The sequence below is a fragment of the Lygodium microphyllum genome, chromosome 15, assembly GCF_053477565.2.
Source record: "Lygodium microphyllum isolate KBCC chromosome 15, Lygodium_microphyllum_v1.1.10, whole genome shotgun sequence".
Classification (NCBI taxonomy): domain Eukaryota; kingdom Viridiplantae; phylum Streptophyta; class Polypodiopsida; order Schizaeales; family Lygodiaceae; genus Lygodium; species Lygodium microphyllum.
The window spans coordinates 137,299,937-137,325,137 of NC_141149.1; the positions used below are offsets into that span (position 1 = coordinate 137,299,937).

A 25,201-nucleotide genomic window follows, 5' to 3' on the forward strand; every position below is an offset into this window, starting at 1 on the left:
TAAGCAATCTAAAACCTCTTCTTTGTGCTTTATATGAGGCCATAAGGGAAGAGTAGGGTAGGGTAGAGGTAAATAATCCTTAAAATTACTTGAAATAATGAGTAAGTATGCCACATAATTATTATTTTTTATAACATTCTCAAAATCAAGCCTATTAATTCTTTCAAAAGAATGTTGCAATATGTACGTTTTGCAAACTTGACATTATTGGGGGCCTTGTTAAGGCTTGGAATATAGAAATGATTGGTTGTCTTTGAACACATAATCTAGTTGTTCATGTTGAAGGTGATGTAGATCATGCTAGGAAAAGGGATCAATTTTATTTTGTATAGTGGAATCAAATGAAGTTCCTTTTAGGTAAATAACTCAAGAAAGCTAATGAATGTTTCATTCAATTTTCTTTCCATTATGCTTTTGTTATGTTATCTGGACTAATTTTACAAAGGGGAGTACGGTTACATGCTTAGGAGGGAATGTGATTGAGTCCCGTACATAGTAATTTTCCTTTCAAATTACGTATAGCTCCTAGATCATAAGCCACAACATGTTTATGGGTGGAAAAAACATTGTTGCTCATTATTACTCAAAAGATATGCTTTGGTTGGACGAACATATCTTTCAAGGAAGGAAGAAAAAACCATTCAAAGGAAGCCAACAAATTGCATTAGGCAAAAATATATTTTGAAAGCAAAAGAGCTATTTGAGTAGAGACATGAAGTAAACTTTTTGCAAAGATGATTGGGATTCAAAATATGGATAAGGACTTTATTATTTTTATTTTTTTGTAGAACTTTCCTTTCATAGGGCAACTCCAAAAGTTGAGCCTCATTAATTGAAAAGAAGTTTATTAATAGCGCTACCGCATTCATCAAGAGAACCACTTTTTCTTTTACAAGTGCTAAGACTTCTACTCCTAGAAGAAGGATAGTATAGCTCCATTCTCTTGTCAAAATTTTTGGCTTCACACCATAGTTTCCTCTACTCTCATGTGAAGGAAATGATGATTGGGAATTACTCTATTTTCGAGATTATGACATGTAAAATTTGAGTTATTTTTTCTTTGTGATAAGAGAACCTTGCCAAGTCCTATGTCATCTCTTGTAAGCCTGGTGTCCATATAGACTTCCACCCCGATGTGTGAGTGTGTTCTTCATAGCCATAAGAATTATTTCCTTATAGTAGATAAATACCAAGGAAGATTTTATGAAGTCATGTGCATCATTCACCCACATAAAGAAGAGAATCACAAATTCCTCAAGTGAACACCCATAAATATTTTGTTGATGTTTTGGATGATTTATCACAATGTGTGGTCAAACTATGTGATAAAGTTATACTTGCATACTCACACATGGCCCATAGCATCACATGCACATTTGGATGAATATGTGCCCACATGTAAGGGTTCATTATTTTTCTCTTTCTGTAAATCCTTGGGAAATGAGGGAAGTACATTCTATTGTACCAAGCCTAAGAGAGGGGGAAAGGATTTCAAATGCTTGGTAAAGCTTTGGGGTTTAAAAGATGAGGGAATCTCGATGTAAAACATATGTTTTAAGAACTTTTTGATGATTCAATCCATTCCGCATTCACCTAATTGTCTTTTTTTGATATGCATGCAAAGCTCTTATGCTTATCCCTTAAGTTTTGCAATAACTAATTGTGATGTGGGTTTTGGGCCAAGGTGATATCATGTTGTAGCACCATTAGCGATTTTGAATTGACATCCTTACATCAGCCTCATAGAGCACTTTTATCCAAGTCAATGATTGTCCTATGGAAAACAATTTCCTTGATATGTATGAATAATGCCTATGATAATTGTTGGGTTCACAAAGAGAGTCACCATAGCACATCATGGATACCTCATCAAGCCATACATCCTAAAGACACAACCAATTGATAAGTGATTTGTTCATTTGTTAGATATGCTAGAAAATTTGACAAAGGCTATTTAGAAACACCACATCTCAATAATATATGTATCCGATTCCAAAAATATTCATATTATCAATTCAAACTATTGTAATAAACATTAGGGGGGGGGGGGGGGGGGGGGGGGGAGGGGGAGGGGCGGCGGCACACAGTATATATAAAAACTTGAGTATCACGGAAGTAAAAAGATACACTATAATAGTGCCTTAAGCTCATAAATTTACATGGTATTCACTTTAAAACATTGATATAACAACATAATCGATAAGTTTAGCTACAGTACTTTGTTTCATATATGGGTATAATAAAATAGTTAAGATGAACTATAATACTATTTTATTGGTCATATGGAAAGTTCAACTACCATAAATCTTGAGCTTGTTCAAATATTTACAATCGAGTCAAGTGATGCAACTTATGATGAGGGGATGAGTTTGGTACTTGCACACCAACCTTGTTAGACCTTGAGATTACTATCATATCTTGGTCTTATATTTTGACTGTATGTGAATGTCCTTGAGTTTCATGTGATTAGGTAGTTTAGGACCATTAAAGGCATGATTTTGCATATCATGAGTGGGGTATATTAGAGATAGAAATGAATCAAGATTATGAATGTGCTTTGAGTTATGTATCTATTATATGCCTACCTCTCATTCTATATCATTATTCCTATAGTCTTATTTCTCTTGTAGTTCCATAATGATGTTTTGTTGTTATGCTATAATTCCTCATACAATTTTGTAGTTTACTTATAGTGCAAATTTAGTCATTTGTATTTTTTTTTTTAAAGAATTAGGAATGTAATACTTTAGCAATCTTGCACATGAGACCCAGTAACTCTACTTCAAATTTCATGCAAAAACGAGATTGTTTGATAGTTGAACTCTAAAATTCGTACAAATCCCAAATTGATGGCACACCATGTGAGTAGGATAATGCTTGTTAGATGGTTTTGCATTCATATGTATATGTCAGAAAATTATCCTCACCCATTTAATGTTCTATTAATCAAAAACAAATCTAGAGAATTGAGAGAATTATTTATAAAAAAACAACAAGAGTCATAGCAAACAATGTGAGGGGGAGGAGGTTGGACCAAGTAAATTGATCAAATATAAGTAGCTAGGGAAGAGAAAAATTCTCAATACTACTTTAGGGTCATGATGTATGTAATAACTTCGATAGCTATTATGTCTCATTCGTGTTGTGTCAATGGAACCATGGAGTAGATTGTAAATAGAATCCTAAGGCATGGTGTTTTTTTTGGATACCTTAAAAGGACATTTGACTTTTGAATAAGCTAAATCTGAAAATTGAGAACTAGAAGGATGTTCGACTTCTAGTGAATGGTAGTCAAGCATACTTTTTAGTACATGATTCTATTTGTGGCATATGTCTCTCCCTTACCTAAATCCCCAGGAAGTCCACCTATAAGAAATCATCTACATACCACGCGATCAAAGGATATTAAGAAATGCCCTTTCTTGACATACTATAAGGCCTTAAAGGTCATGACCCCTTTTACTTTACTAAACTTATGGATTTTTAGAATCCTAAGGCATGTTATTTTTTTTGGATACCTTCATGATTCTATTTGTGGCATGTGTCTCTCCCTTTCCTAAATCCCCATGGAGTCCACCTATAAGAAATCATCTATATAACATGCATTCAAAGGATATTAAGAAATACCCTTTCTTTACATGCTATAAGGCCTTAAAGTGACCCCTTTTACTTAACTTACGAATTTTTTTCAAATTGTCACTTAAAAACCCCTTTTGTAAATACAATCTTATAAATTTTAGTAATTGTAATATCCTTTCTTTTGAACTCATGTGGTATCGTACATGTTCTATAAGGTGGAACCCCCGGGCCTAAATCACCTTCATTATAAGTGGATAAGATTTTTATGAATTTCATCTTAAAACATGAAGACCATGCAAGAATGAGCTAAGCCTTGCTAATCTGCTTAATCAAGCTTGTTTTGCATTTGAGAAGCTAAAGGAGATAGAGAGCCCATATCCATGGGTTTAACTATATAGATTTCGAATTAGCATAGCTCCTTATGAAGGAAGAAAGTGGGTGGGAGCTAGTTGGTGGGACTTAGTTTTTTTATGCAACCTTTTAAAATTAATATCTAGGAGCCTACATGGCCAATATCATCCTCAATTCTTGGGAAAACCTCTAGGATAGTTTGAGTGGAAGGGAGCATCCCAATATGGTGATTCTTCCCTCAACATTCCAATCTAGCCTAACTCGATTGCCTTCTTTGACAACCGATTAGTTGGCTTGTTTGAGAAGAAATTGGCATGTAGTATGCATAAGAAAGGGACCAATGGATTTAGTTAATGTTGCTTGGCTACCCATGGATTCTACTTTCAAAAAGTTTGGTTTAGATGCTGGTCGAAAAATATCGTTGTAATAGGTATTGGATAAATGCAAAGAGGGTTGGCCTCTCTCCTTAAGAGGAATGTTCAACTTTAAGTTGCAACAACTTGAAAGTCAATCCACATTACCAAATAACTGCAAGACAAAGATGTTGGAGAGGTAACACAATTGTTCCCAATGCACTACTTTATGGGTGCAAGTTTGATCAATGTATGCCTAAAGAAGCTTTGCAGTTTAGTGGTGCAAGTATGGAAATCAACACCTTTCAACTAGCTTAACTTTTTGCAAATGGAAGGTGCCCCTCTACTACTGACTAGACATAGAGATAGGTTTAGACATTGTAGCATCTATAGGTCCCTTATGTCATTTGGGGGAGACATCAATGTTCCACTTATTCTAGAACTACATGAGGGCTAGATGAGTGTGATCGAAGTTATAGAACTGGTTGACTATGTATGGACTCCATTATAAATTACTTGGAAGCAAGCGCTCTTAGGAAATAAGGAAGAATGAACCCTGCTCTTTGGTCTTGATGGCATGTGACCAAAGGGCTACCTCTAATTGTTATCTAGGTAGCCCAAAATTTGTTAGTGTTTAAAGTCTTGACAATATGTGTCAATCTCTTCGAATGTTAAGTTCCTAAAGTATCTAATTGGATGCTCAAGGTTTTGAAAACCTACTACAAGGAAGAAAGTAATAAGATCTTATTTTCTAAGGTACCTTCCATGTGTTGTGGTTGATCAGCAGTATTATAATAATACAATCTTATTTGCCGTGTTTTTTAGAAAGAAATATGTTTACAACTCTCTCTCTCTTGCACAAAAATAATGTAAGGTTACGCTTAGTTCTTAAAACATGTAACCTAGGACTAATGGACGATAGACTCTCTCATTGTTTGCATGCCACATTTCCTTCTTAGAGATATGGGAAATTTTCTATGGGCGTTTGGTAGATTGTCTTAAGGATTATCATGATACTCCCAAGTAGTTCCATAGCTGGGTGCTTTGGACTCATGCAGTTTGCTCCTTTATGGATGCCTGATACTGGGAATCTATGCTTTTATATGGATGATGGCAGGGCAAAATGGATGTATGATCTTCTATGCATGATGTTGGGGCGGGCAAATTGGATATATGTTTTGAGGACCAAACCATGTGAACTAATTGCAAAAGGGATGTGGAAAGCCTTAATGCTACTGCATGATCCGAGTGAAATTGCAGGACGTATCGAAACCATGTTTTATAATCAAGCTACAAGGAGGCCAGTGTTTGCATGCGCACGAAGTCCTCTGCCTTGATTAACCAAGCCACAACAGAATTAGCGTTTGCATGCGCGCATTGATCTATGTCATGCCCTGCTCACTGCTCCATTATCCCAAAAAGACTATATATGGCATGAGAGGCACCCATACCCACCTTGCACCTGGTAGTGAACAATCTGCACCGAAAATCTCCTTTAGGAACACATTACAGACAAAATCAGTGAACCAGCCGCCCTGACAGACAAATGGATATCCAAATTATGTGTATAACCTACACGATCAAGAAGGCCAGATTGTAAATGCCCACCACGCAGCTAAAGGAAGGCAATGTTGTTTGTATGCAAGCACTCCGGGGGATGATGAAGCCCGCGAGCTTCCACAGCTAGCAAATTGTCAGGTCAGGATTAACGAATTGTAACTGCCATCGTGCATCTAAAAGAAGGCAATATTGTAGTCTGTTGAAGGTTTTATGATCACATCATCCATTTTGGGCTTCCAATGTGTGATGCCACCTTTGTATTGGTTCCTACGAACATATAAGCAAGCAAATCATGCCAACCATGTCAGATGACAGCACAGTGCTCAGAACAAGCTCCTCTTGAGTAGATACCAAGTTATTGCAACCCTCCACTCCACTCTTGCATGAAGCACCTCTTACCTGTGAACACCAAGGGGGACTCCACCATTATAAGGGTCCTCCTTTGCCTGCTTGGCCACTTCCTTCTCACGCTTCGGCTTGTGAAGTATCTTTATTTTGCTTTCTGCTGCTTCTTTGTGGATGTGTTGTTGCGTATGCTCTCTACCACGGCTGACTAAATAATTAGGTGCTTTTCAAGAAGAGAGCCCACACCCACACTGTGCTTCGTTGATACTTCCATCCCGCACCTTGGCCAAAAGCTAAAAGCCATGACAGTCATGAGATTATTGTGCCATTGTCCACAAATTAAGGAAGCTGTGAGGGCATGTTGGCATCAATACAAGGCATAGGGCAGAGAATTTGCTTGTCATATTTTACACCCATAATGAATGCTGCTCAATCCAAATACATGATCTACAGACACCATATACAAGTTAGTTCAATTATATACATACAAGTTAAGAGACAGTCTCAACATGTTGTTACAGATCACTCACCATTGTGAGATTGTCTCTAAAGATTTTGTTACAAATGACTCACTATTGTGAGATTCTGTCCATGAGAATTTTGAGTACAGCCAAGCCAGATCACCACCTTTTACAGTGCGCATATGGCACGTGCAATGTAGTAGCCAAAATTTCACAACCATTTGGCAGGTTGAGGTAAGGATCTGGGTATGCATATTCCTGGGCTCTCACAGTTTGTGCATTCATAGCGGTACAGAGAGTGCCTTGCGGTTGTCCCCAAGATATGTTCTCCTATAAATGCTATTCAGTTACAGCCCATATTTGGCCAACCGAAGGGGGCCATCCTGCTGCATATCAGAGCTGATCCTCTCCAAACATTTCAAAATATCTTTGAACACAGGCCGATCTTCTTTGTTTCCACTCCAACACTTCATGATCAACCTGGAGGACCAGAAAAAATCAACAAAGTGGCAGGGAAAAAAGTTCATGCAGGCATTGAGTAGGTATGGTGACGAATGTGTACTCTTTGAGCCTTGGTGGATATGTCTTTGCTCGCAATTGCGGTCTTGCATTCTCTTTTGCCATATATTTTGCCGCTTCATATGCTTTGATATCACTGAAAGGAGGCACACCCTCGAACATCTGCTACAGAAAACACTACGACTTGTAAGTCTTGATCAAGTTACCAGAAGCAACTGTATATCAGTCTCACTCCTTGCCGTCTTTCAGTCGAGGACTTTTTAAGATCACGATTTCTATCAACATAACATACTACGATTTTCTTACGGGCCGCCAAATGTTGTATTATACCTCACAAAGTATCATTCCGAATGAGTACACATCAACCTTTGTGTCATATGACCTGTGTTCGAAGACTTCTGGAGCCATGTAGCGATCTGCACACAAGTCCTACTTGAAATCAGCATTTACATGGTGAAGCTTTATGAGCACAGAATGCATGTTTCACAAGCATCCAAAAGTATCGAAGCCTGATTTACATAAACAGGATCTTAGGACCAGCCGGTCTTCTGAATATTAACTTAGGCCACAGGTATTGAAGCTGATTAAAATCTTAAAACCAACCAGCCTTCTGAATATAACTTAGCCCACACAGAGAGTATGTGCATGCTGGCTAGATTTACATTACCAATTGCTACGGTGCGTAAAAATCTGGCGTGCATACATACAAACAAGCAGATATTAAAGAACTCAGGCCGTTTCAGATATCATGGTCACCCAAACCAAAAATGTGACCAATATGATGACATCAAAGAGAAAAATGGAGAATTTGAGTCAAGGCCGGATCAACTGCAGCTGAGAGCTGTGAGCCCTTAGACTCTCTCAACGTTTTTCTTCTAGACCATAACAGTGAGACTGAGCACAAACTTCAAGTTCTAATGAAGATCAAAACCTTACTCCATTCTTGATTTCAGTCCTTTAACATATTTGCTCAACAATATCATCAGTTACAGGAATGAAAGAGCACAAGCATCCGGGAAGCCAAACATAGTTAAGAATCAGACCTGCTTGACAGCCAAAGCACAAGTATCTAGGATAAACCTGCACAGCACTAGTAGCCTAGTTTATTTTTACCATTGCTTCCATGTCAAGTAAGACAGCAGTCATCCACCCTCATGAACCTCACCATCAACCATGTTCAACCAAACTGCAAATGAACTATGATGGTAAGAAAAATCATCTGGTTATAACATCTTTCTTCATCATATGAGGCCTTCATTTGCAGCCCTGCATTTTAAGGGGCGTGCCATTATATGGTGGGGACATTTGTTTTTGTCAACGTCCACGTAGCCACAAGGGCACTAGCTTGTGTGTGTACACCCTTTGTAGATCACCTTCAAACCCATTTGCTTCCACCCTTAGGATGTCACTCAAATAGAGAATAAGCCTCTGAACTAACACAAGGCTCAGTGTCCCTCACGTTTTCACTGGGCGATTTGATCTCCTTGGTTTTACAAATAGAGTAGAGCTGGGCACGACTTCGACTTTAACATTCGTCAGCCTATCTGTAAACCATGTCTATTGCTACATGCAAATGGACTATGAACTATGAACTAGTCTGCCGAACTACAGTGGAAACCAGGACTCGGAACTGAGCTAGATGATAAACTGATCATGCAATCTTTATAGTTATTGACGTTTGATGTAGAACCAGAAGCCTGAGTATTTTATTCCCTTTTACATGTTGCATAGCTCCCTTCTGCTTTCTAGCTCAAAATCGAAGGGATAAACTGTATATTGCCCTTGCAGAGGCTAACCTTCCATCCTCTACTGTGGAAGCTGCTATACCTCAACTATTGCATCAATCACTCAGTCCAGTTGATGCGGACAATTGCACACATACAGCAGCAGTGATTGATGGCAAGAGGTTGCACTGTAGAAAATTCAGTATGCAGAATTCTAACCACTCTGACACTAAAGACATCTCCTGAATGCCTCAAAAGTTGAAAATGACGCTTCAAGTGCTAATCTCCAAGTTCAGACAAGGAAATACTGCCCTCCTATGTGCACAAGAAGGCACACACATTTAGTAGAACCATTATATTGAATTACTGCATGCATCCTTTATTTTTGTACACATACAGAGGCAGGAAAATTGTTGGACAAACTATGGCTGAGAAAAGGAGCTGATGCTGCTCCAGTCCAAGGATGGAGGGGTAGCCCAGTACCCATGCACAGAAAAGAAGCAGCAAGACAAATTGCAGAAGAGCTGACTTATTACATGCTGCACATTTAGCCAAAAGGGGCCATGCACAGTTAAAAGGACATCAGAACACAGAAACACACAGGGACTTCTTTGGCAACCTTTTTTCCAGTATAGGGACAGTAGGGGTGATCAACAACGATATAGTTGGTCATTTGGGGATACTTAGAAGCACCAAACTGCCTATGTGACCTTGATTTGAATTTTCGCTGCAAACAACAATATGGGGATTACAACTTGATTCTCTTTTCATATAACTATCCACACACACACACACACACACACACACACACACACACACACACTCACTCACACACACACACACACACACACATGCACACACCTGTGCGAGTGCACACACACGCACACAGAGAGAGAGAGAGAGAGAGAGTACAGCTTCCAGTTTCTCCAGTTAAACTGTAAACTTGATGCAAAGATTTTGTCCTGAATATTTTGCTAAGCCCAAAATCAGCGACTTTGACATGGTTGTTTTCTAGTAGCAAAAGATTACTGCAATATCCAATAGGCAGAAACTGTTAAGTACAAAATACACAGAGATTGTATATCTAACGTTAGGGTCTAAAGTAATTCCACTCTTCATGATATAAGGAGGCAAGGATGATCTACCTGGGTTTCAAGTCCCGATGGATGATGCAGTTGGTGCCATTGTGTAGGTAAACCATACCCCTGCCACCAGCAATTCACATTTTCAGACAAAGAATCTGCATTTGATTGAACAACATGCACCACAATATTTGTTACCCACACAGGGAGTCTAGGGAAATTTTTAATTTCCATCATACCATCTCCACTAAAGATAAAAAAGTTAAAAAGCACACACCACCCCTCCAAATAGAGAGAAGGAAAGAAAAAACCTTCCAGCCAGTGCGTCTAACAAATTATAGTGCCCCTTCTGCAAACCATTGCCCAGTGCATCTAACAAATTAAAGTGGCAAGTAAAGATTCCATGCGCCAACAGAGTGTAGGAACTCTATAAGACCTAGGGTCTTAGTTTGGCTAGTATGCACCAAATATTCCACCAGTCTTTGGCATCCTATGTCAATTGACCCTTCAGAGTTGTATCTATAAGTTTGCAGCTTTCACGGACACAAAAGAGCATTTCCTGTATGGGCTTAGAAAGACTTTATTTGTCTCACAAGCCTTTTCATTCTACAATCGATCAATGGTTGGATCTCAAATGTTGGTGTATCACAACTCTTCGCATGCTGATGACTACATCTATCCAACCCATTTTTAAATAGAATCTTGGTTGAGAGTCATGACATGAAGTATAAAGTATACAAGTCACACATTCAAAACATAAATGGTTCAGTTCGATCCACCTTCTCTGCAGTTCACTGAGTATAAGGCAATTCTGGAAACATTATGTCAGATAGAACCATGCAACAAAGAAAACAATACCACAGAAAAAGCATGTGTTATACTAAAAACCTTATATACACTACAACATCATTATCAAAATGTCACCCGAAACAGTCAGATTCCAAGGTGTTTCTTAGGCTCACTCTTAGAACATCAAGGCAAGGTTATGCATGTCTCACAAATGGGACATCAAGACAGCTTTAAGATGCATGGGTTAGCGGCACTCCGTTGGGAGTTGGAAAAGATAGCAGAATGTAAGTGGTTGAGATAGACATCATTAGGCTATTTGTGTCTATCACATGAAGGGTAGTTTCAGATAGATTATGATAGGCACTAAGGTTTCTCCCATTAAAAAACCCCACTTGTGGCTCTTCTGTAAGCAAGTTGCCTTAACCATTTTTACAGTAGGTTCTGAATGGCACATCAAGTTCTGGTTCACAACACAGAGACAATGTGTTTATTAAACTAGTTTAGAATCACAAATGATATGATTTTTCCAGTAAATCTCTTCTTAAAGATCTTGAACTTAGAATCTGATTACATACTTGAAGGTCATTTTGACAACAACATTCACTGTGCCAGTCTATGTCTTAAAGACTCTGAATTTAGAATCTGATTATCTATTTCAAGGTCATGTTGATAACCACACTCATTGTGGCATATCCGGTGTTCCTTTGAACTTACATTTGTTTGTCTTGTGTACAAAGCCCAGCCTCATTCATAATTAGACCTAAGTTTCTACAATGCCCCTAAACTGTCCTAGATGTTAGTACTTCGCTCTAATTTAGCGATATAAAGCAATCAATTAAGAGGTCCAAATTCTCCTTAAGTTGTCAGAATAGCTATATCAAACTCTAGCTAAGCCTAGGTAAGCTTTATCACTTAATTCAGTTTAAATTCTCCTTTAATTTTTCTTTTGTTAAAACTCCTTCAGAATAGCTCTATCAAACTCTAGCTAAGCCTTCAGGGCTTCATTAATGTCCTATACGCAAAAACCTATAAAATCTCGTGAATGGTATTTGAAATTCATATTTGGAAAAAAATTTCATTGTCAAAAATATTTTGAGCTACTCAATAATGGCAAGTGTTTGAATTGCTGCCACTGTATTGCCAAGCAATACAATTTTGATTCTTTCATTCATGAATTATTATTTAGGATGAGTAGCATATACTAGAACTTCAATGGATCAAAAGATCATTGAATTTATTTGATTAACACCCTTTTTGAAGAGGTCAAGGAATTTTTGGTTTTATCATGAATTATCAAAGAACATGCCTGCACATTATCCAAATGACAAATTAGTTGACAGCATAGGCTTTCACAGGGCTAAGAAGAATATATTTTATGGATCTTCTTGGCTCACAGTAGCCATATTCAAATCACATTGCTCATAATCATTTTGTGTTCTATGCATTGATCCATGATCATCTGTCTCCTGATATAGCTACTACTTTGGAGGCTGATATTCATGGGGATGAGATGACAAATGTCTACCCAAGGATAAAAGTTCTGGTCCATGGGACAGTTTCATGAATGAATTCTTTGAGACTTATGCCAGCCGCCTAGCAGCACCTTTGACGACTATGTGTTAGGCAGTTCCGGAAGGGGGTATTATAAGATCTTCTCCAAAGGTGCTGGCTAGTTGCCTTCATAATCACCTTCTTGACATTATGCATCCCAGTCAATATGGGTTTATCAAGGGGAGAAACATAAGCACAACATTTTCAATGTGCAAATGGGTATTGATTGCACGCAGCATATAAATTGTGGGGTGGATCTCATACAATTAGATTTGAAGAAAGCTTTTGATTACTTGAAATGATATTTTCTTACTATGCTCATGTAGATGGTGGATTTTGGGTCCTACATGTCTCATTTGATTTATACTATTAGCAGGGTTGCATCATCCAAAGTCATGCTAAATGGTGGTGTTATTGACCCATTTACTCTCGCTCAATCAGTCAGACAAGCTATTGGGACTTCCTTGGTGGTCAGGCTTCAGGAGTGCATATTAATGCTTCTAAATCATCTTTCATCAACTGCACCAAACATGATTTGCAAGCCATAGGGTGGCAAGGAAAGGTGGTTCTCAAAAAGGGGATATTGCAAAGCACTTGGGTTACCCTTTGGGGGTGAATGTTTTGCCAAGGTGGAAGCCAAATTTAAGTGTGGCCTTTCCATGTGCACCTTAAAGTGGTGCAAACAATGATGTTGCCTATGCTTGCTTACTATTTTCCCCTATTGCCTTGGTCTAGGACTACCTTGAGGGACATTACTTGGGGCATCCGCTTTATGCTTTGGAAAAAGGACTCTTTGTGTGCTTGCATTTCCTGTGTTTCATGGGATCATATCTGTACTCCCAAAAGGATGGGTAGGGGAGCAATTTTGAATGTGGAAATTCACATGGTGGTTCTCTGTTGGGCATCATTTCAAGCCATGTGTGCTAGTCATCAGCCTTGGGTTTCCATTGCCCGCTTTTTCCATGAAGATAGGGGTATTCTACATGGAAATACTAGTATACATGGTTCATAGTGGCATGGGCTCAATATTGATCAGCACCTTAGTATCCAGTCTTTGGTTTTATTAACTCGTTTGGTCTGTTCATGGAAAGTCACGCTTTAGAAATTGGGTTGACAGCGAGCCGATGATAGATTGCGTGCCGATTCTATGCAGACTGAATTGCTCACAATTTCTAAGTTAGTTTCATGTGTCCCTTCAGGATACCAAGACTTGGGGAATAGGCTTTCCTTAGCTTTGTAGGATTTGCAACTTTTTATTAAACTTATTATGGATAAAATCCTTGACAGGACTGGAGAAATAAGGGCCAGCTGCATTTGGAGTGTGCTTCAATTAATCTGATTTATCACTTGCTTGTTGGCAGCTAAGGGCAATTCTATCTAGGGCCTTTGTAAAAGCAACACATGGTGGAAATCGACTTTTATGGAGGGATGGATCAATAAAACTCCATTCAAATAATTTGGAGAATGCTGATTGGTGGCTTGCCCCTTGCTTTGACCCTCTTTAGACGAAACGTCTCTAACGGCTCCTGCTTCTTTTGCAATACAAGTATGGAGACTTCTTGTCATAGGCTTCTTTCCTATCCAATGGCCAGGAAGATTTTGTCTTGGGGTGCTTGGCAAGATAAAATTCCCAGATCCTATCCAGTCAAGAACATACTATTCCACTTTCTACATTACTTAGGATGTTGGCACTAGGTTACTCAGGTGTCCAAAGTCACATCGCTCGATTGAAAGCCCTTCTTAACTGGCAGCTTGGGATTGTTCAGCATGTAGGGCTTCTCCCAAGAGGATATGGTCTCATGGCATATGGCAGTTTCCTCGGTTACTCCGCCGTCCATTTAGCTCATATGGGACTTGTACTTTTCCAATAATAATATAATTACCCTTTACAAGGTGAAAAACAAAGGGAGATTCCCTGGAGTGCCTTAAATTTATAACATGAATTAGCACAATCTCAAAAAGAAAAGTAAATAACTTACCTAGCAATGTCTATGGCAAATTTAACAGCTGTTGCTGCAGGCAAGGCACCATTCTCCTTCAAGTACATATGCAAATCACCCTACAGAATCCATGAGTCAAATCATTGCATGGTTCTCTAGTAAATAAATCTAGATTGATCAAAATCATCTTTAGACATGCATAAATCAAGTATCGTCTAAGCTGATGTACAAGACCATTGAATTGAAAAAACACTTTTCAAAGTCACCAGCTACATTAAAAAAATCTCTAGATGCACTCAAGGCTAATGATTTGTGACAAGCATGACTAATAGATTGATTCATGGTGGTGCAGTCTTCATCAGGAAATTTTTGGATTGTGATGAATCAGATGAAAACATCAAACTCCTGGATCAGCCTGAGACAACAAAGGAAGATGGCAATAGATGCAGGTAGGTAGTTATTAATCTACAAAAAAGGGTGGGAAATCTGGAAGACAAGATAATGTACAGGAACCTAGATGGAGCAGGTATTATAAATGTGTGCTTCTCTTTGTACTTACAAAAACGAGAAGGATCTCATAACCAAAATGGTATCAGGTATCTAGTTATTAACCATCAAAAAGCTCCTAGTTAGTAAAGACTTCTAGATAAGGCAGGCAGTACAATCATGTTAAGCAGTTTATACAACACTTACCGCCCCCATATACTCAGTCACCAGCATAAGTGGTTTATTTGTGACAGCCCCCAAAAACTGAACCACATTTGGATGTCTAAGTTTGACCAGCAATTCAACCTCATGCTTGAAGTCTTTTCTGAATTCAAATAGTACCAGATAACAAGTCAATGTAGGCACACAAGGTATGAACAGGTTCACATTTCTCTTTCAATACACAAGACTTTAGCACTAAAAGATTAAGCAAGAGTAGAGATAGCTTCTTACAGAACAAGACTATCGTCTGAAATGGAAGGCAGCAGTTTCTTTACAGCCACAGGGGTCCCCCTCCAGGATGCCTTCCAGATCTCTCCAAAGCTACCCTAAAATAAGATTAAGCTCCATGTAATGATATTTAACGTTGTCAACAGTCCGTTACATATTATCTCTAAGAAATCAAATGTATCTGGCTCACAGAAGCAATTTCATATAGGATTGTACAAACAAAGGTGATGAATTGAGAAAAAAACTAAACATTTGGATGTCCCAGGTCTGTGAGATCATTCTAGTGCCAGAAGGTTATGAGCTAGTTGTGACTACAAAAGACCTTTGGTTGCTCAATGGTTGTTGAAGTTGACATGATCTCAAAGAATAACAAAAAATATCTAAAGTAACTTTATCTCATAACCAAGGTTTTCCTTATCTCCTCCCTTTTGGAGACAAAAGCTCCATAGATTACCCAAGATAGATAGAGTCCTCCTGAGGAAACAACTGATTAATAATGCTTTCTTTCCCCCAAGCAGAGAAAATTTTATTGAAAGCACCTCAGTGAAAATAAGTAATTGATAATGCTAAGTGCTGTAGTTTTTATAAATCATTCTCTCAGTAGTTTGGATACTTAAGAATGGTTAAGAGTTGGACTTGGAATTCTAGATTACTCCACTGTCATCTGAAAATCTATCACCTAATTTGGCAAACAAATCAGACAAGGGGTCAGAGTCCATTGAACATGGACTTGTAGCTAAACCTGAACTGGACTTACAATTTTAGCTCCCTCCACTGTCATCTAACAATCTATGCACTAAGTCAGCACGCAATTCAGGTAATGGACCAGAAGTGGATTGCTACATTGTCATAAAAATCAAGTTTCCTTTATACAAAAAGGTATGCGACTTTCATGCTTGTGAATCCTCTAGTAAATTCTGACACCATGTCCCAAGGATGAAAGCTATATACCAATAGCAGCATACAGTAAGGTCAGGTCATTACTTGATACTCACCTTTTCTGAGATGGGCAATCCACTAAGTGACATCCTTACCTTCCATCTACATTGCCATATTGGAAAAGTTCAGATCATTCTCTTGGGATACAGACTTTCTCTGGACAACTAATGCTGTGATTTTATGAATAAATCACAGAATCTTCTTGATATGCTTCCATGACCACAAAATACTCAGATCATTCACTTGGAATACTTGGAAGACTGTGATTTTATGAATAAATCACAGAGTCTTCTTGATATGCTTCCATGACCACAAAATACTCAGATCATTCACTTGGAATACTGACATTATTCCAAACATGGAACAATTATATAGTAAAGTGGGATCCTCAAAATATGTTAGATCTTTTCACTTGGCCATGAACCTCTTCTGGAATTAATATATACTAACATAAAAACATAAATCCCATTCGGAATAAATATTTACAGGACCTTCCTAACACAAATATTCGCTTTCAAGTTATTATGCGTATGTCAGCATGACTAATATAAGCAGTCTACTTTCTGTAACCGCACGCGCACAATCTCTCAAAACAAACAAACAAACAACTGCCACATAGCATTACAGACATATCCAAGGTTAAATTCACAAATAATAGTTCATTAATTTTTCAGTTCATATGTAATTAGTCACTACTACAAATGCCTGTATTTGTCAAAGCTTTCAGATGTTCATGTAAGGCTCTGCCATTGAAACTTCACAAAGATCTGACTCAGAGGAATCAAAGTCTTATAAATTACAAAACCAATAGGGCAACATAACTTCCTTTATCAGCCGACCAAGTACAAACGAACAAGATAATTTTCTGAAAAAGCATGTTGGCATTAATCAAGAACATCTTCATACCTGCCCAATCAATAGACTTTTACTGAAGTCTAACTCCGATGGATCAATCTCCCAATCACACTTTTGTGGAAGAGGGGGTGCGACTGCCTTTGTTCCTAACCTTGATCCATGATTTCCCTTCATCATGAAACATAAAGAGAAAATGATCATGAGATATTAAAGACTCGTCACACTGTTTACTTATTTCAGTTTACATCAATCAAGGCGTTGCTTGGCAGCACATGATGGCACCATTGAAAGATGCATTAATTCTGCAACCAACTCAATGGAAAGAGTTTCACAAACAGACAACAATGGCAGCACCTAACCATCTTACCATTATAGTGATTTCACTCAGTAGTGTGCATCCCTTACAATTCTTTGAGTCCCCTATCCCCTTTGCCAATGAAGGAAGCCTTTCTCGTTATTAACCAAGTCTTAGTTGAATATGCTTCCACCATAACTTTGTGGCTCCTTGTCAAACCCAAAAGCTTCTATCCCTTCCTCAACCCTATGATGGAGACTCACATGATAATTTGTGGGCTACCTGTAGAGAATGGATAGCTCAATGACCACCTAAATCCACTCCTGATTCTCTAACCAAAGGGTCAATCCCCATAGTTAGGAAGTATTAGCCATCTATTTTGTTGTATCTTGAGTGAGATTGTGTCAAACAGTAGCCAAAACTTGTCATTAAGTCAGAGCTAATTCATGCAATATGTACATATGAAGCAGTAAAATATCCATCATTTGACAGTTAGCCACTGATTCAAAAGTCCAAAGTGGTTGCATTTGGCACTGTTTTTGAGAAAAAGTAGGCAATGTGAGGTTGCAAGTTACTCACAAAATTACAGCCATGAAAATGTAAAAGTAATGGAGACAAGATTGAGGGTTGAAGATGGGCAACCCCTCCTCCCCCCCCTCTGAAGGAATGTATTTTTGCTCAACCCAAGTCCCTTAGGGAAGAGCTCAATTACAATCAACCTGAGAGTGAGAAGAAGTAATTCTCACTCTCACAAGATCATGCAAAGATGTACAAACACACATGCATTATCTATTATGCAATGATAAGAACTGATTTCTTTACAGTATGAGAGAAGAAAAAGGGGAAATTAGCCTTTCTTCATCGTTGATCAGCAGTACATAGATAGGGCTTGCTTTTTGTTGCTAAAATGGAAGAAAGAGCTCGAGAAGGAGGTGCTGTAATGAATTTACAAGCTTCCTGTCCTGTAAAACAGCAATGATAGAAGAGGGAATATGGAAGAATTTGATAATGGAGAAGTGGGGGATGATGATGGGGATGGATGGGGCCAGTTTCTGGCTATCTGTGGGTGCTGTACATGAGTTTACAGCAAAGAAAAATGATGTTGAATGAAGAAAAACGAGCTCTTATTTATAGGAGAGGGAAGAGCTATTACAAAAGGGTAAAGTGGAGTAGCACAAGACAAGTGTTCAACCACATGTCATGAGATGTGACAAGTGGTGGGACACTTGGAAACTTATGTGACAAGTGTCTTGACACTTGTCTCTTCTCTATGGCCTTCCTTTTTGAGCTGAATATTGTCGAGAATAGAAACACCCAAATTTAGTAAGCACAGTCAGAGTACAGAATTTACTATTTTTAGAATGACATCCCTATTTTTTAGGACTAGCATTTTTAGGCTAATTCGAGGCTCCTAAAATTTAGGGACCTCCTAAAATTTAGGGACCCTCCCAATATGGGTGTCATATAAAAGCTTTTTCCGTGTACATCGCAAAAACGGTATCAGAATCTTCATGTGACTTTCCTATGCAAAGAAATGTGCATTTCAAGCTTTCAACTCACACATACACATTGTACATGCATTTCATAATCATGCCATCTTATTGATTGTAACTGTCTGTTCTGGCGGATCTAACCCACACTTCAAGGCATCAATCCTTTCTGTGTGCGAGTCTAACCCTGATATGCGTGAGTTCTGGTCACAAGCGCCCAATTGGACCATATAGGTGAAAGTGTGAACTATCTTTTCTCTAACCCACCGCGTGGGTCCACCATAACCTGTGACCACTCATCAGTGGCCAGCTCCAATGCACTTTTCTTTATATCTAATTAGTGCAAAGGAAACAAATTTAATAAATCATTATATAGACAAATTAATGAAAAAGGATACAAAATCTGTTTCTATAGAATTGTGACATCTAGGAACACAAAGTTTGAAAGTTTACAATGAGTAGAGACTCTGAAAGCAGGAAAAGTAAATGATGATGAACAACATTGCATTCAAAAGATTTGAACACATCCGCAAACCTTTGTAATGTGTGAGGATATGCAGGGCTGCTTCTGATTTTTGAAGAGCCCTTGCGAAGTATCTAGTGTGACTACATATTTGTGGAGGCAGTGGAAGCTCAGAGACCCCTTGCCCCAGCTCTAACTAAAGGTTGATAATTTGCTTGATCAGCCAATGTGATCAAACAACAACTGGTGGTACAAGTTGCTCAACCTCCTGACATTATTTAACCTTCTTCCTCTCTGAACATTAGGCTGTATCCTTCCATGGATCTTTTGAGAAATATAAACTTATACTTCTATCAGATCTCCCACAAGGATTAGAAAATTGGATGTTTAGGTTTTTCCACCTATAGTCTCTGCTGAAATTGGGAAGTATTGTCCGGTGAACACCATTCCCCACATAGCGAATCACATTGGATGTTTAGGTTTTTCCACCTATAGTCTCTGCTGAAATTGGGATGTATTGTCCGGTGAACACCAATCCCCACATAGCGAATCACTTTCAGCTCTTACAACCCGGCATTCTCAGAAGTCTTCCTAGTGACAGACTGTATCTTGCATAGGTTTAGTAGAATCTAGAGCTTGCTTGGGAGAAAACCTTAACTGTGTAGGTTTTTCCACCTATAGTCTCTGCTGAAATTGGGAAGTATTGTCCGGTGAACACCATTCCCCACATAGCGAATCACATTGGATGTTTAGGTTTTTCCACCTATAGTCTCTGCTGAAATTGGGATGTATTGTCCGGTGAACACCAATCCCCACATAGCGAATCACTTTCAGCTCTTACAACCCGGCATTCTCAGAAGTTTTCCTAGTGACTGACTGTATCTTGCATAGGTTTAGTAGAATCTAGAGCTTGCTTGGGAGAAAACCTTAACTGTGCTTATGTGGATTGTGGCAACCCATTGTGCTTGAGAAGATTTTAGGGATTGATCAATAGGCAAACTTGACTTTGTTTTTATGAGAATCATGGCCACCTGCTGTGCTCGAGTAAATACTAGAGTCCAGATAGCAGACGACCCACATGACACACTGTCACATTGTGATCCCATCGCCACGGCTCCCCTAGAATCACATCAACATTCAGCCACCTTCAGGGAATCTACTGTGGTTGGCTTTCAAGAGATGCATTGTAGCCTTCTCCACCACCAGGCTGCTAACATAGACAAAACATAGACTTCTCCATTTTTGCCAGACTGCATGTTCCACACATGGAAATGCAGATTTTAGCAACTCCAGAAAAATAACTGATGGCCTGATATCGCTGTAAGGTACCTGCACCCACAACTAAGACTCCACACAGGCGTGCATCAGAACATTAAGGGAGTCCACATAAGAGAGATGAATCTTGATTTTTCAATTTGTTGCTAGGCTTGAGGCAGAGGAAAAGGTGAAATATATTAATAAATTCATCCAGTACTTCAAAATCTCAAGATGTTGAACAAAGAACTGAGCTTGCAAGCAATCAGCCCAAGCATAGCTGTTGTCTCATATTGATCTTCACCACCATCTCACTGCGACATGCCATATGGGTCAAACTTGCACTATAAGGTGTAAAGCAGTACCCATTCCCCACATTAATTAATAACGGGTCCAGAAAACCATTGGCAATATGATAATGTATGTGATAAGGTTTTGCATGCAATGGATCCCTACTTGGAAGGAATTACAACCCCCTGTACCTCCCATTATGGTTGATGCTGCTGTTCTTTGTCCTGACTGCTGACTCTCACTATCCCTGCTTATGTCTCCCTCCCACAAAGGGGCTGATAGGTAGTTGGGTGAGGAATAGGGATAAGAGGAGGTACAGGGATGAGCAATCGTAGGGCATGTAATCAGGGCTTAAGTAGCAGATGCCATACACTTAAATGTTTCCAGGCATTTTGGTGCAGCCAAGAAACACCACTACCAAAACTTACTTTGACATCTCACTTAGGACAACGGAGGAAGGACAGGAGGAAGAAACACGAAGGTCTAAGGCCAGTAGCAATCTTACTTTGACATCTTACTTAGAACAAAGGAGGAAGGAGAGGAGAAAGAAACTTGAACTATGTACAAGGAGGAGCATGAAGTCAGGGGTTAAGTAGCCAAGATTCCAAGGTCAAATTAAACATCTGCCTTAGTTAAATTAGGACTTCCTGACTTAACAGCTTAATTGGGCAGCATGGCTCCTGAGCTGTAACAAATCGCTTGCATGACTCAATATATTCCCTACCATAGCCATTAAGGTGCCATAATAAGCTTCTACTTTATAGCTCCCAAGTTCAAATCCATTGCCTTCTCTCACCCTGCTAATCTTCATTCCCAAACGTGATAGTCATTTCCCTAACTCATCTCATTTCACAAGTGATGAAGTGTCCAGCCTAAGGCTACTGATGATTAAGTACCTGATAGTCAGATGAGTGACCCGGTCAGCCTTATGATGCAAGGTCTCATGAGATACAGGGTAATGATTTTGTTACAAAAGTCTCACCTTAGTATCACAAAACCCGCCTTCTTAGCCTGACTTGTATACCAGAACAGACATTGAAATCCACCTTAATTTTCATTCAGAAGAAGTTAAAACATTCTTACAAGAATGTGGCCCCCATTATTCTTCAACAACTTCTCCATTTCCTGATGGCCTTTAACTTGTGCATCGGCAAGGGGCTGCAGCGGAAAATATCATTTCAGCACAAGAGAAAGTATAAAATACAACCCAAGAAACTACACACCTATTCAATGGTATAAGGTCCTCTCACTTTCAAGTAACTGATTAAGTAACAACGAGTCGTACCCAGCAGCTTAACAAGCGTTAGAATAGCTTAGAATAGCCAAAAGAAAGAAATCTGTCATGCATAAGGGCCTCATCTCTTGATTCAAATGTACTTAAGACCCAAATGCATTCAGATCTATCATGCACTTTTTGGCATTCATGCAAGCCAAGTGTATTGCATTTTGTTTCGTCCATGAATGTAACCTCCAAGGCTCAAAAGCAATACCGATGCATTGAGAGTACCTCATCATGGGAGTCGCAATGAATTTAGGCTAGCATGTTGCATAAGCCCCTTTATGATTGAGACGCACACACATTTAGGCCCTCGTGTATCTTTCCTTGCTTACTTGGATAAGAAAACCCTCGTGTTGGCCTCAAGAATTGAGCTGGTCATACTACAAGCACATACAATTGGATACGATGAGAGGTATTCAGGATGTGATTACCGAGTTGCCCCATCGATCCTGGGCATTGACAGGAGCACCATGTTGAAGCAGAAGGCCCGCAGCCTGCAGGCAATTGTAGAAAGCGGCCACGTGGAGGGCGGTGCGACCGTCATAGTCCTGGGCCGCGACCAGAGATGGGTCCTGCTGCAGCAACAAGCGCAGGGCAGCCGGGTCGTCTTGCCGAGCATGCCACATGAGGACTGATGTGAGGGTCATGCGAGCTCGCTCCTCGTCGCGCGAGCCCAATCGCTTGGCGTGGGGAGCAGCACCAGCAGCCATATCAGAGTAGCAGAACCCACAGGTGCAGGTGCCGGAGAGAGATGCACCTACGGTGGCGTGCACGAGGGCTGGATGCAAATGGGCTGTGTCTACAGGCAAGTCAATGGAGGGCGGGCTGTCGGCATGATTGTTAATGACAGCGAGTCCATGATTATTGATCACAGTAGGGCCAGTGGAGGGTTACTGTGGGAGGACTTTGGGCTCTGCCAGCATCATCATCATCATCACCGTGTTGATGGAGAAGAGATTGCCTGGGCCCTGGAGCAATATCCTGCAGCTGGGCACCGGGTTCCGAAAACCCAATACATGCCTTGGCGCTTGGTCACGGAGAGACGATAACTCTGAGAAATTGAGAATCAAATCATAAATGCTGATGTTGACAATGACAGCCGTAATGCCCGACCCCCACGTGACATTGAGGAGAGCTGGAGCCTGGCGCCATTGACCAAAAGCATTGTAACGTGCAAATTGCAATTTGTAGCCTTTCGGGCAAGTTCCTATGGAGAACAGGCATGATGCAGGTGTCAAAAGCCAAAAGATTCATTAGATGGAGATCACAACTTACAAGTAGTTTGGGCGTTTACCCAAGTGAGAAAAGGGGTTTTCCCTCATTTTCATCTACAAAGTTCAACATCTTGAGCTTTTGCTTTAGAGGCACCGCATACCTAGCTAGGCCAATTGAGGGCAAGAGGTTGTCAACCCAATCCTCGTAAAATCTCATGATGTTGTCGCGATTCATCATGTTGGGATTACAGTGATAGTTTTTCTAAAGCTTATTATGAATAAAACGAGTTGTTCTTGTGGGGTCAAAATCAACAAGTGGCCTTCACCAGTTTCAACAGTTGTGACACATTAGGAGAAATATGGACTCTCTTTTTTGCCCCTTAAGGAGTGAATAAATAAATATAGGCCTAACCAATGAGAGAGCTGGGATTCCAGATTCATGTAACATGAATCTTCTAGCCATATCTTGGCCCAAATCTTCTCTCAGCAATAAAATAAGGGAAAATATGAAAAATACAATACTGACACTTCTTGGAAATTTGTGACTCGAATTTTTATTTTCTTATTTTTTTATGTTTAACTTTTCATTTCTCTCCTTTTCAGTTTCCCCCTTTTCCTTAGGCGGAACTCAAATTTATCATATCTCTTTCCCCACTTCTTTTTTCATGATGAAGTGTCATTGTTACTTGCCCTATCTATAACCCTCTGAAATTTCATTTCCTCTACACAAACACAGAGTGAGTTTCACATGTTTTATGAGAGCAGACCTTGTTCTACCAAAGCCCTAATATTTTTTTCACAAAACATTACAGGTATATTGTTCTCTTCCATGGATGTTCTATGGTAAAGTTTTATCTCATTTGGACAAAACCTATGCAAGTTATGTGCATTCTTTGATATGTAATTTCTTTTGTTTTGGTACTCTAGAAGTCTCTTACAGTCAAGAACAATGATCTTTTGAACACTCAACTTCTTCTTCAACATCTTACAATTTCTTTATTAACAAAGTTACAGGTATGTTGTCTTGTTTTTTTATTGCTCCATAGTTAAAATTTATCTCGTTTGGATAAAATGTATGCAAGCTATATGCATACTGAGCTTTCTTTTGTTTTTCTTACTGCAAGAGTCTCCGAGGGTGAAGAACAATGATTTTTTAAAAACTCAACTTCTTCAACATCTTTGCTATAAAGAGAGCTCAAGGGGTTCACTATATATATATTCTCTATATAACGTGCGTTCATGGCCTATTTATAAATATCCTAACATGTGAATTTGTCTTGAATAAAACACAACCCTTTTCTATTCAATCTGTAAGTAACCCCTTTATATGATACCCTTCTGTATGTGAAAAATGTATAAAAATGATGTTTTAAAAACCTCTTATTTTGAGCTCACGTTATATATACATATATTCATGAGTGACCCCCCCGAGAAAGAGAGCCACAAGTATATTGTCACTTTTTCATGTTGTTCCATGGTTAAGTTTCAACTCATTTGGACAAAGCCTATGTAAGTTATATATATGCTTTGACCCAATATTTCTTTTGTTTTGTACTCTAGAAATTTGTCAGTGAAGAAACAATGGTCTTGTTATAAGTCAACTTCTTGTTCAATATCTCTGGGCTTCTTTGTGAAAAGAATTATAAGTACAATGTTTTTTTTAATTGCTCCATTTAAATTTTATTTTATTTGGAGAGAACATTTACAAATTATACACATGCCAATAGGTAACTTTTCTATTTGGTTATTATAGATGTCTTTACAAAGGAAAAACATCAGTAACATACTTGCAGTGGAGGTGATCTTCAATAGGAAAGATAGTGGCGGTAATTGGATTTGTGATAAGTACTATAAGTTGGATTGGATTTTTATGCACCCAACTACTTGAGGGAGTTTCAAGGTTAGGCGTAAGGATGTTGCAAACCCTAGCA

At 39.1% G+C, this 25,201-nt stretch overlaps 1 protein-coding gene across 3 annotated transcripts; it reads right to left on the reverse strand.

The window, feature by feature from the left end:
* Positions 1-5,100: 5,100 nt before the first annotated feature.
* On the reverse strand, positions 5,101-23,145 carry LOC148025124 (serine/threonine-protein kinase VIK-like). 3 transcript variants are annotated; one of them, XR_015693405.1, is made up of 14 exons: positions 22,488-23,145; positions 21,861-21,935; positions 17,036-17,152; positions 15,194-15,288; positions 14,948-15,065; positions 14,294-14,373; positions 10,038-10,097; positions 9,805-9,920; positions 7,499-7,584; positions 7,212-7,330; positions 6,719-7,129; positions 6,243-6,635; positions 5,860-6,110; positions 5,107-5,760 (listed from the first exon to the last, which is right to left on the reverse strand). XR_015693405.1 is itself a non-coding variant. In XM_087694840.1 (11 exons), exons 1-11 carry the CDS (start codon positions 22,764-22,766, stop codon positions 6,997-6,999), a joined length of 1,278 nt encoding a protein of 425 aa, XP_087550966.1. In that variant the 5' UTR covers positions 22,767-23,145; the 3' UTR covers positions 6,642-6,996. The 3 variants fall into 3 exon arrangements, 1 of the variants encoding a protein (XP_087550966.1); XR_015693406.1 differs by lacking the exon at positions 17,036-17,152 and having other exon boundaries at positions 5,101-5,760; positions 22,488-23,133; XM_087694840.1 differs by lacking the exons at positions 5,107-5,760; positions 5,860-6,110; positions 6,243-6,635 and having other exon boundaries at positions 6,642-7,129.
* Between the last annotated feature and the right edge of the window lie 2,056 nt (positions 23,146-25,201).